This window comes from Elephantulus edwardii, unplaced genomic scaffold (genome assembly GCF_000299155.1).
Source record: "Elephantulus edwardii isolate Elephantulus edwardi_28Jun2011 unplaced genomic scaffold, EleEdw1.0 scaffold00291, whole genome shotgun sequence".
Taxonomy (NCBI): domain Eukaryota; kingdom Metazoa; phylum Chordata; class Mammalia; order Macroscelidea; family Macroscelididae; genus Elephantulus; species Elephantulus edwardii.
The window spans coordinates 1,115,495-1,127,052 of record NW_006400041.1 but is presented as its reverse complement, the minus strand read 5'-3'; the positions used below and the strand labels follow the sequence as shown (position 1 = coordinate 1,127,052).

Below are 11,558 nucleotides of genomic sequence, written 5' to 3'. Positions count from 1 at the left end.
GTGTGACGCAGACGGTGACTCGGAGGAGCACGGCGCGTGGGCAGCGGCTGGGGCGGGGGTTCTGGCCCCGGGGCGCAGCCTGTGGCCCCACAGGTCGCGGCGGGTCGCAGCCCCTCTGGGCGGGTCCTCGCGCCCCCCCCCGCCGTTGACGTCAGGGGAGGGGCGGAGAACGGCCGCAGCGGAGAAGGAGCCGGCACCCGGCACCGGGGCGCGGGCAGCCGAGCTCCGGGTGCGGGCTCAGCCGGCCGAGGCGGGCGGTGCGAGCGAAGCGGCCGCCCAGGGCGGTGGGCGGTGCGAGGGGAGGGAGTCGCCGGCGGGGCGGCGCCCGGGGATCGGATCGGCGCGCGAGAGGTGAGTGAGACGGGCCGCGCGGGGCGCCCGGCCGCCGCTTTGTCCGCCCTTCGGGCGCGGCCGCCTTTCACGCGAGGCGCGGGCCCCGGGGACGCACGCAGGAGCGGTCACGGGGGCAGCTGTCCGCCCCTGAGCTTGTCCGCGGGCCCCGCGGGCTGCCTCGGGCGGAGCGGGGCGAGCCGTGTCTCGGTCACAGGGTCCGAGGGGCGGGCCGGCCGGGAGGAGCGGGGCTGAGTGCAGTGGGGGTCCCTGCTCGTGCCGCCCGGCCCGTGCCTGGGCTCCTCGCCAGGGTCCCTCACCGCCCGTGGATCCCCACCCCCGGCGGAAAGTTTGAGTCGGACTTGGTGTGAGGGCGATGCTGTGGGGATCGGATTTCCCTGCTGCGGCCCCAAGTCCTCCTGCCCGTTCCGCATGGAAGGCGAGTTGTCCCGGAAAGCCAGGTCCCCAGTCCGATCCAGGCACCCTGTTCTAGCGGGAGCGCGCCCTGCCGCTGCGAGATTGTCTGCTCAGTTAGTCGGCCACTCTGCGGGGTGCAGAGGCTGGAGTCACATTGCTTGGGCCCCTTCGGCCACCCCCCAGCTCCCGCCCTGGGGCCTGTCTTCACTGCCCCCGGTGGAGAGGGGGTGGACGCGTGCTGCACCGGCTGGTGCTGGGCGCGCCGCGGGGCCGGACCGGGGGCGTGTTGGGGTGGGTGGGCGACCGAGGCAGCGCCGATTCCCCCGCCCTTCCCGCGCTGGGGTTTTGGGCCGACAGGGGGCGCCCACCGGCCGGTCTCCGCCACGCTCCGGCGCCGCCGCTTTGTTTGCATTCAAATCCCCGGAGCTGGGGGAGGGGAGAGCCCGGAGGGACCGGGACCGGGGGTCTTGGTGGGGACCCTTTGTTTTGGGATGAGCAGGTTCCAGTCTCCGTGCACCGAATTGGCGGGCAGGAGCATTAGCAGTCAGTGCGGATACCCTGCCCTGTTCCGAGTCCCCGGGGCGCAGTCCTCGAGTTGGGAAGGGTCGTCAGACCGGGTTGGGGATAGCGCTGCAAGAGCCAGTCCTGCAGGATGTGTTCCCTGTGCCCCGAGGGGAGTCTTCCACCCCACCCTTCCACCTGGTGGGAAATCTACAGTCCTGTCCTCTGACCAGTCGCTCAGCCGGAAGGCTGAACGCCTCTTGGGAGCCTGTTGGAGAAACAGGATGAAACCCTGGTCATTTCCACGCCCATCCTACCCACTTCCTGCCTGCTTTCTCGGGCAACAAAGGGGCCCCCGGGAAGCTGAGTTCTTTGGGCTCCCGACTCCATTCCAACCCTGCTGATGTGGAAGAGTTTTGGGCTCAGCCCGAGCGAGCTATTGTCTACACTGGGGGAGGGGAGAGAGTTAGGCCACTACCTCCACCCTCCTGCTCCACAAGGTCCCCCTTTGGATCCTCCTCCGCTACTAGCCCGCGCCGGTTGTCGGTGCACCCCACTATGGTGTCTGTATCATAGAATTAGCTCTCTGCCCTGCCTGGAGCCCCAGGGAGGCAGGTTGGGCTTCCTGAGGTTATTTAAGAACTCTCAGACCGTTCAGGCCTGGGTGTAGGGGACAGGGTCCCCTTAATATTTTTTATAAATAACTTCCTGTTGAGTAGTGGAGGATCTGGAGGCTTCGGGTAGTCTTGGAAATCGGAAGTGTCTACTCCAGCTGACTCAGATCCTCACCCTTTCCCCCAGGGAGATCCCAATCTTTTGAGGACTGGAACCAGGGGGCGGGGTTTGCGCCTCCCTTCCTAGGAGAAGGATGGAGGGAAGACTCTGGGAACTCTTGGGAAAGCTGAACAGCCGATCTGTCACTGCCTAGGGAGTGGGCTTTCTTCCGTCCTGACGCTGATGGAGATTCTGATCCTTTCTCTTCCCCCAGCAGGGCAGCTGGCCTGGCACTTAGAGCTGGAGCTCCCAGCCATGGCCCCACATTGGGCTGTCTGGTTGCTGGCAGCGGGGCTGTGGGGCCTTGGCATTGGGGCTGAAGTGTGGTGGAACCTTGTGCCCAGGAAGACGGTCTCTTCTGGGGGTGAGTGCCTGAAGTCAGGAGGACTGTGGAGAGTGGGGAGCAGGAAGGGTGACTGAGGCATATTTGCGGAAATGCAAGGGCAGCTAAGGCCCACTGGTGTGTTTGGGGCAGTGTTTTAAGAATCTCAGGTGTGGCCCAAAGACTCAGAACTGGTACAATCAGGAATTGGGACTTTCCTCCTTCAAACATGAGATGGCCACTCCTATAGTGCAAGAGGGAAGCCAGGCCTGCATTGCTCCCTCCATGCCTTTTGAATTATTAGCACTAGCGCCATTGTTGTGTACTGTCCAGTGGGATTTTCAGAGACAGTAAATCACTTGGGAGGAAGATCCCCATATTTCTTTCCTAGAGTAGCTAGTAGATTTGAACTGCTTGCATGTGGGCTGGCAGTTCAGTTCTTTACCACTATGCCACCAGAGCTCCCTGTCACTAACACTGTTGTTGTGTACCATGGAGTCAGAAGCAGCCCATAGTTAACCCTCCAGCAGGTTTTCAGAGGCAGTTAATCACACAGGAGGAGATTGACAGTCTTTCTCCTGTGGAGCAGCTGTTAATTTTGAACCATGTGCCTTTGGGTTGGCAGCATGATTCCTTACCACCAAGCTACCCAAGCTCCCTGTTGCCAGCACTTGCTGTTTGTCATTGAGTCAGAACCTACCAATAACTGACCCTCTAGCAGGTTTTCAGACACAGTAAATCGCATGGGAGGAAATTACCCAATCTTCTCCCACACAGCAGCTGGTGGATTCGAACTACACACCTTTGAATTACAGCACAGCTTCTTATCACTAGGCCACCAGAGCTCCCTGTTTGTTACTAGCACTAGGGGAAGCCAAAGAGAGGACTAGGGATAGTAGTAATCCCCTCTGGAATCTTTCTAGCTTTAACCCTTTGCTCTCAGGAGCTCACAGGAGCTCACTGGCCACTGCTCTGGCCCTGACACACAGCTCTGACAGTGGCTCTGCTTGGCTGTGTGTATGGCTGTGCACTCCAGCAGGCAGGGCCTGACAGGGCCAGCAGGCCCGACACACGTATCTTGCAGTGGCCCTGCCTGGCTGTGTATATGGCTATGCACTCCAGCAGGCAGGGCTGGACAGGGCCAGCAGCAGGCCTGCCCCTTCCTCTTGCATGCACCTCTACAGAGAGGTGATGTCAGGTGTTTGTATCCTCTCTGCACCCTGGGGACCCTGGAATGAGCTCACTTCCCTCAGGCTCCACTCAGATGCTAATGAAGCCCTCCTGGGCTGGCTTGTTTCTGGACTTCTCATCAGCACCAGAATCTATCTAAGGCTGGTTTGGAGGGACCCTGAAGACAGGCTGAACTATTTGAGAAGCAGCCGCAGGATTCATTTGTTTGACTCTCGGACTTCTCTGGTGCTGCAGCTGGCTGTCTGGGTGGCTTCCTCACGCCAACACTGGCCACTGAGCCTGGCCCATCTGGGCTGCTCCGCAGACAGATTTGGGTCCTGCTAGAGTGGAGGGGTCACACCTGTTCTGTGCTGTTTGACCTAGGCTCGGAGCCTAGCTGGAGGCTGCTGTGGGTTATCAGCAGTCAGTATAAAGAAGGAAATAGCAGCTGAGGAATCCTGGGTCCTAGGGCCGGAGATGCTGTTGACTCTTGACAGTCAAAGCCATTAGTCTGATGGTTTCCTCTGGCCGGAAACTGGCAGGGATATTCTTCCTTCCTCCTCCCCTGCCTGGATTTGCTTCCCCTCTGCCTGGGGTAGAGCTGAAGGGCTGCTCAGAGGAGCCTTTATCACTAGTCATGGGACTTGGCTAGCATTGGCTAGTGGAGTGCTGGATCAGAGAGAGGGCCTTGGGGTCACTGTACCTAGGCGGCCACTGTGAAAAGGAATATTGGTCCTCAGGTGGCTGGCGCCTGTCCCCAGCCCCTTCCACCATCTACTCCGGCCTTGCCTTGCAGAGCTGGCACCGGTGTTGCGACGGTTCTCCCAGACGGGCATCCAGGATTTCCTGACACTGACCCTGACTGAGCAGACGGGGCTCCTGTACGTGGGGGCCCGGGAGGCCCTGTTCGCCTTCAGTGTGGAGGCTCTAGAGCTGCAAGGAGTGGTGAGAGGTGGGGGAGTGGGAGGCACTCTGGTGGGATGGCAGGCAGGATGCAGCGGGGTGTGGCTTGGTCAGCTGCCTCTTCCTGATCTTTTCTCCCTGTTGAAATCTTGCTCCCTATCCTGGGCCAGTCCTCCAGCCAGAATCCGTTTCTTCCCCACCCCTCCCTTTTTGTAGCACTTGACTAGATTCTGCTGTCATCAGTCACCAGAACTTTTGTCCTTTATTAAAATAAGCCTCCAGAGAAGCGGGGCTGTGTCTTCTCATGAGGTATCCCCAGATTGTTGCTTCCAGCCATTCTGTAGCACATGATCACTGTACTTCTGTGATGTTGTTGACCTGTCCCCTCTCTGTCCCCAGATCTCGTGGGAGGCCCCAGCTGAAAAGAAGGCAGAGTGCATCCAGAAAGGGAAGAATAACCAGGTGGGTGCTGGGCCCCACTGGCACCGTGTGCCCCCGTCACCACTCTCCCTAGCCTTCCCCTAGGACCAGCACTGGTTTTGGTCCTGTTATGTCCCCATACCTTCATACCCTGATCACTGGATGCCTGTCTTTCTCAGACGGAGTGTTTTAACTTCATCCGCTTCCTGCAGCCCTACAATGCGTCCCACCTGTATGTGTGTGGGACCTACGCTTTTCAACCCAAGTGCACCTACATTGTGAGTGTCACACCTCCCCTTGTCCCAGTTCCAGCCCCTCTCTGGACGCCCCTTGCTGTGCCTCAGTCTCATAGTCTCTCTCTGGGTTTCTAGGACATACTCACCTTCTCTTTGGAACGTGGAGAGTTTGAGGATGGAAAGGGAAAGTGTCCCTACGACCCCGCTAAGGGCCATACTGGCCTCATTGTGGGTGAGTTGTAGTCTCTGATAGAGGCCAGGGCGTCCTGGAGGACTTGGCTCCACTCTGGGACTGTGTTGGGCCTGTCCTCAGTCTGGTGGACCTTCCTTACGTTTCTTATAGATGGTGAGCTATATTCAGCAACATTCAGCAATTTCCTGGGCACAGAGCCTGTTATTCTCCGTAACATGGGCCCACACTACTCTATGAAGACAGAGTATCTGGCCTTTTGGCTCAATGGTGAGCCTGGAAGGGCTGGTCTGGGGAGGAGGTAGGAACAGCAAGGGGCCTATGGCATCCCTCCGCTGACCCTTGTCCCCTCCCCTTAGAACCTCACTTTGTAGGCTCCGCCTACATACCGGAGAGCCTGGGCAGCTTCACAGGGGACGACGATAAGATCTACTTCTTCTTCCGTGAGCGGGCGGTGGAGTACGACTGCTATGCTGAGCAGGTGGTGGCTCGGGTAGCCCGAGTCTGCAAGGTGCGCGCCCTCCACATGGTCAGGTGGTCCTGGGAGCCCCCCTGACCTGGCCGGCTGACAGTAGGTGTCTTCTTGCCGCCTGCCAGGGAGATGTGGGGGGTGCACGGACGCTGCAGCGCAAGTGGACCACGTTCCTGAAGGCTCGGCTGCTATGCTCGGCTCCCAGCTGGCACCTGTACTTCAACCAGCTGCAGGCAGTACACACCTTGCCAGGCACCTCCTGGCATAACACCACCTTCTTCGGGGTTTTTCAGGCGCGATGGTGAGTGGGCTGCAAGAATCCTTGAGGAGGGTTAGGAGCAGGTTAGAAGGTGCGAGGACCAGGACCCAGCCTCATGGTCTCTTATCAGCTAGGTCAAGAAGGATGCTAAACACCAGTACTTTTCCATGGCTCACTGGGAGGTGGACAGTCTCCTGTCCTAGGTGACATTTTATAGCTCAAAAGGCCCAGTGATGTGCTTTTTCTCTTGTGATGTCTTGTGCTAAGGAGATAGAACCAACTCATACCTGACCCTCCAGTGGGTTTTCAGAGGCTGCAAATGGCACAGGAGGTAATGGCTCATCTTTCTCCCTGGGGCACCAAGTGGATTCAGAGTACATGCCTTTGTGTTGACAGTGCAACACATTACCACTAGGCCACCAGATCGCCCTCCAGTGATAACGCTTCTAAACATCAGCTGTTGAAAAACCTCACAGGGCCCAGTTCGACCCTGACTCACATGGGTCACCAGGAGTGGGATTGTAAAGGAAAACACTCTCAAGCCCATGATTGTTTTGTGCTGGGCCTGCCTCCCTGGCTCTGTTCCCTGAGCTGCAGTGAGATGGCATAAGCTGGGCATCTGGCCTGAGCCTTTCGAGGGAACTCTCCCTGCTGCAGGGGTGACGTGGATGTGTCAGCGGTCTGTGAGTACCAGCTGGAAGAGATCCATCGGGTGTTTGAAGGCCCCTATAAGGAATACCGGGAGCAAGCACAGAAATGGAGCCGCTATACTGATCCCGTCCCCAGCCCACGGCCCGGCTCAGTGAGTACTCCAGGGCAAGGGTGCAGGCTCCCCGCCCTCAGATAGAGTGCGAGCCCAGCCAACTGTCCTCCCTCCACCCCTGTACCCTTCAGTGCATCAGCAACTGGCACCGGCACCATGGGTATACCAGTTCCCTGGAGCTGCCTGACAACACGCTCAACTTCATCAAGAAGCACCCACTGATGGAGGACCAGGTGGTGCCTCGGTGGGGCCGCCCCCTGTTTATCAAGAAGGACACCAACTTTACCCGCCTGGTGGTCGACCAGGTTAGAGGACTTGATGGAGCCACCTACACAGTGCTGTTCATTGGCACAGGTGCGGTACCACGGGGCGTGGACTGGCCAGTGGAGGCTGTGTGACCTGTGTAGCTTGCACAGGGAGATGCCACACACCCCAGGCCCTCTTACTTCCTTTGTCTCCATTCTTAGAAGACGGCTGGCTGCTCAAGGCCGTGAGCCAAGGACCTTGGGTCCACCTGGTTGAGGAGCTGCAGGTGTTTGATGAAGAGCCTGTAGAAAGCCTGGTCCTGTCTCAGAGCAAGGTAGGAAGTCTTAGTCTTCATCACCTTCCTGAGGTTGGTTCCTTTCTGGCCCTCCACCCTATCAGCCTTTCCCCAGTCTAGTTGGCATGCTTGGCCACAACAAGGATGGGAAGAAATGCACACACACGCACGCATGCTCTCTCTAGAATTCAGGGCACAGAGGAATCTCCCCTCCATGGGATCGTTACACATAGCCTGTTTCTTTGGGCTGATGTGTACCTGGAATTAGACTTGGCAGGTGCTCTGATATTTCTCTCAGACTCCCCGAGTTGAGCTGGTGGCTCTGGCTGGAGCTTCTTTCTGAAGCTACACATTCATTGCACTCTTGGCCAGTCCTCTCAGGCTGTGGTGATGTCTGCCACATCCTTCTGCACCCACTTGGAGCTTTCCTGTCGACCTCCCAAGTATGGACACTTCTGACCTTTCCTTTCCATGACCATGTTCCTGAAGGGCTTGTGGTAGCTTTGTTTCAGGCAGGTTTGTGGCATCCCTCAGCTTTCATTTGCTCACCTTTTCTCAACTGTCATGACTCAGAACTGTTCCCCAGAACATGAGGTAATGGCAGAAAGGACTAGTTAAACACACAGGCAGGTGAACACCATTCAAACAGGAAACCTGTTTGGGCTGTGCTAGTGCTATTGTGTTGAGAAAAATGGGTTTCCTATCTTGCCCCTACTTTAAGAGATTGTGTATGGGTCTGTGATTAGCCTACTCCTTGTGGGCGTGGTGGTAGTTTCTAATAAGGTCATGGTGAAAAGGTGCTTAGGATTGTTGTAAGCCCAAGTGTGGTGCCTGGTTCTCAGTATTCTGCCTCCTTCCTCTTTCTGCCACTCTGCTTTTGTGCACCTGGGAAGGCTCTGAGCCCTGCTTTACATACAGGTCTGGATGCTTCTTGGGGTGCTGCCGACTCATCTTCCTGTACCCTCTTCTCCACAGAAGCTGCTCTTTGCAGGCTCCCACTCACAGCTGGTTCAGCTGCCCTTGGCCGACTGTGGAAAGTACCGCTCCTGTGCCGACTGTGTCCTAGCCAGGGACCCCTACTGTGCTTGGAATGCTAACACCAGCCGCTGCGTCGCCCCCGGGAGCCATTCGGGGTGAGTTGGGCTCTACACATATGCAGGAGGGAGGAGGGCAGGGTGGAAGCAGGACCCTGACTGAGCCTCCTGCCACCAGATCTCCACTGATCCAGCATATGACAATCTCAGACACCTCAGCCATTTGCAGCCTTCGTGGCACTATGAAAGGTAAGCCAGCCAGTCCCCCTTATGAAGGAGGCACTGGGGTGGAGTTGGGCCACCCCCTTTCTCTCCTTGACCTGGCACTGATCGTGTGTCCTCTTTACTACTCTGCTAGTGAGACTCACTCCCAAAAACATCACAGTGGTAGCGGGCACAGACCTGGTGCTGCCCTGCCGCCTCTCTTCTAATCTGGCCCATGCCCGCTGGACCTTTGGTGGCCGGGACCTGCCCTTGGAACAGGCCGACTCCTTCCTCTACGATGCCCGACTCCAGGCGTTGGTGGTGATGGCAGCTCAACCCCGCCATGCTGGAGCCTACCACTGCTTTTCTGAGGAGCAAGGTGCACGGCTGGCTGCAGAAGGCTACCTTGTGGCCGTGGTGGCTGGCCCATCGGTGACCCTGGAGGCCCGGGCTCCCCTGGAAAACCTAGGGCTAGTGTGGCTGGCTGTGGTGGCCCTGGGGGCCGTGTGCCTGGTGCTTCTGCTGCTTGTTCTGTCCCTGCGCCGGCGGCTTCGGGAAGAACTGGACAAAGGGGCCAAGGTGGCTGAGAGGACCCTGGTGTACCCTCTGGAACTGCCCAAGGAGCCCACGAGCCCTGCCTTTCGGCCTGGCCCTGAAACGGACGAGAAACTCTGGGATCCTGTTGGCTACTACTACTCAGACGGCTCCCTGAAGATTGTCCCTGGCCATGCTCGCTGCCAGCCTGGGGCTGGGCCCCCTTCCCCACCTCCTGGCATTCCAGGCCAGCCCTTGCCTTCTCCAACACGACTCCACCTGGGGGGTGGGCGGAACTCAAATGCCAATGGCTATGTGCGCTTGCAGCTAGGAGGGGAAGACCGGGGAGGCCTCGGCCACACGATGCCTGAACTCGCCGATGAACTGAGGCGGAAGCTGCAGCAGCGCCAGCCGCTGCCCAACTCCAATCCCGAGGAGTCCTCGGTATGAGGCCGACCCCCCCACTGCGTTGGGGGGCCGTGGGAGGTGCAGCTCCTACTTTTGCACAGGCACCAGCTACCTCAGGGACATGGCATGGGCACCTACTCTGCTTGGGACAGACCCTGCCCAGCACCCACCCAGCCATGAAGACCTGCTCTGCTTAGCATGGGCACTGCCACTTGGTGTGGCTCACCAGGTCACCAGACCCACAGGGGGCATCTTCCTTCTCTCTGTGAGGGGCTGTGAAGCAGACACATGGGACCCCCACAGCCAAAACCTTCCAAGGCAGGAGTTGGAGATGTAGGTGTGTTTGTGCATATGTGTGTGTCTGTGGCTGTTTGCACGTTTGACATGGTCCCGTTTCTGTCGCTTTTTTCCCCGGGCCTGGGGCCCTGGTGAGTCTTTTGGAGCTATGAAGGGGAGGGGATCTGATTACTTTGCCTCTTCTACCCCCAACTGTTCCGAGTGTGGGACAGGAATGTACATATGGGGGTGGGATGGGCAGGGTGCTGTGCCCCTTTGAGGGGGAGTTCAGGACTTAGGAGTGGGCGTAGTTCTGCTCTTAGGGCTATGAATGTTTTCAGGGTGGGGGGAGGGAGATGGAGCCTCCTGTGTGTTTGGGGGGAAGGGTGGGAGGGGCCTCCCACTTGGCCCCCAGGGTTCAGGGGCATTTTATACTTGTCCTCTGTTAAGGGGTTGGAGAAGGTTACTGGGGGAGGGGAGGGAGAGGGAGCGGGCGTCCTGTGGATCTGGCATACCCTCTCAGCCCTAAGAGGAGGGCTCCTAACAGTGTAACTTATTGTGTCCTCGGGTATTTATTTGTTGTAAATATTTGAGTATTTTTATATTGATAAATAAAATGGAGAAAAGGATACTGTTACAATGATGGGACTAAAACATTTGGGCTTAAACTTAGGTGTCAGGAGGTTAAGTTCCCTGTGGGCTGAGTTAGGTGGTCTCTGCCTGTGCCTCACCTGGAGTCGTGGCTACAGGGCTGGGAACCAGACCTCTGTCTGCCACAGCCTCTAGGGATCCATTGATGGCTTCTAGCCAAGGGGTCAGAACATTGGAAGAGAGGAGGAGCCGCCTTCCCAGAAATTGGAGAGGCCTGCCGAGGGCACTCCCTAAGGAGGGAGTTAGGATGGCCCGCTGGGCCCACCAGTTCTTCCAGGAGTCCTCTCCCAGAACACCCCAGCCACATGGAAATGTGGAACTCAGCCTTGCTACGTGCCTGTGCGCCTTCACCTAGTGGAACACACCCCCCCCCCCCAGTGAGGATTCTGCAGCCTCCCCATTTCTGAGTGCCTCTGGCCGAAGGGGTTGAGCTGGTTATCCCTTGGCGGCTGGGATCTACAGGAGAAAGATGGGCAAGTCTGTGATTTTACCTCGTCGGAAAACCCTCTGAAGGATTACCTCAGTTTGGATTTGAGGCAGTTTTCGGATGAGTTTGGCAATAGACAAGGCTAGTAAAGTGTCCCCTAAACAGAGGTGGAGTGAGGTCTGTGGGGTCTCCACAGGCTGCTGCCCTCAACCTCAAGTAGGATGACAAGGGCTGGACCGAGAGCGTGGTCAGTAGAAGTCTTTAGGCTGTTTGGAAAAATGACCATTTATTCCATAAGCGCCTAGTATGGGAATTTCGGCCCTGGGCCTGTGCTCCTGTGCGCGCCCCTTAAGTGATAAGCAAGTTGTGGCCTGCTGCTCCTCATGAACAGGCGTGGATGGGGAGGGTGGGTGGTCGGGACCCTTTAGACAGGGTCAGCCCAGCGGGACGCAAGAGGCCCTGGAGGTGGTCGCCATTACCATTACTGCTCCCGGTCCACACACTCACTGTAAGGCCCCTGGGCCCAGTGTCCCTCCACACAGTGTGCAGAGGCCCGGACAGCGCGTCCCGGGGCCCAGATCCCCGCCCCAAGTGCACGGGTCCTGGCAGCGTATCCCGCCGTCCCAGGGCAGAGTACCCCTGAGTGTGGAGAGACCCAGGAAAAGAGCGTCGGGCCGCCCTCGGCTGATCCTCTACTGCCCTCCAGCGGCTGCCTTGTGGCGCAGG

General features: G+C 58.2%; 1 protein-coding gene across 1 annotated transcript; it reads left to right on the top strand.

Moving 5' to 3' along the window:
• The first annotated feature begins 310 nt into the window (after positions 1–310).
• SEMA4C (sema domain, immunoglobulin domain (Ig), transmembrane domain (TM) and short cytoplasmic domain, (semaphorin) 4C) lies at positions 311–9,649 on the top strand. Its single transcript, XM_006900706.1, has 15 exons — positions 311–351; positions 2,240–2,386; positions 4,311–4,459; positions 4,817–4,879; positions 5,017–5,115; positions 5,209–5,305; positions 5,417–5,533; positions 5,623–5,774; positions 5,861–6,036; positions 6,652–6,796; positions 6,889–7,111; positions 7,225–7,337; positions 8,274–8,431; positions 8,511–8,581; positions 8,691–9,649. The coding sequence occupies exons 2-15, from the start codon at positions 2,278–2,280 to the stop codon at positions 9,518–9,520; spliced, it is 2,502 nt and encodes an 833-aa protein (XP_006900768.1). The 5' UTR covers positions 311–351; positions 2,240–2,277; the 3' UTR covers positions 9,521–9,649.
• Positions 9,650–11,558: the final 1,909 nt, after the last annotated feature.

What these genes read in the sequence shown, in the direction of transcription:
- SEMA4C (XM_006900706.1), top strand. Translation starts at nt 2,278, where the DNA reads ATGGCCCCACATTGGGCTGTCTGGTTGCTGGCAGCGGGGCTGTGGGGC. An exon ending in GGGGTTTTTCAGGCGCGATG is followed by an intron (nt 6,037 to 6,651) that starts GTGAGTGGGCTG and finishes TCCCTGCTGCAG; the next exon opens with GGGTGACGTGGATGTGTCAG. An exon ending in GCCCCCGGGAGCCATTCGGG is followed by an intron (nt 8,432 to 8,510) that starts GTGAGTTGGGCT and finishes TCCTGCCACCAG; the next exon opens with ATCTCCACTGATCCAGCATA.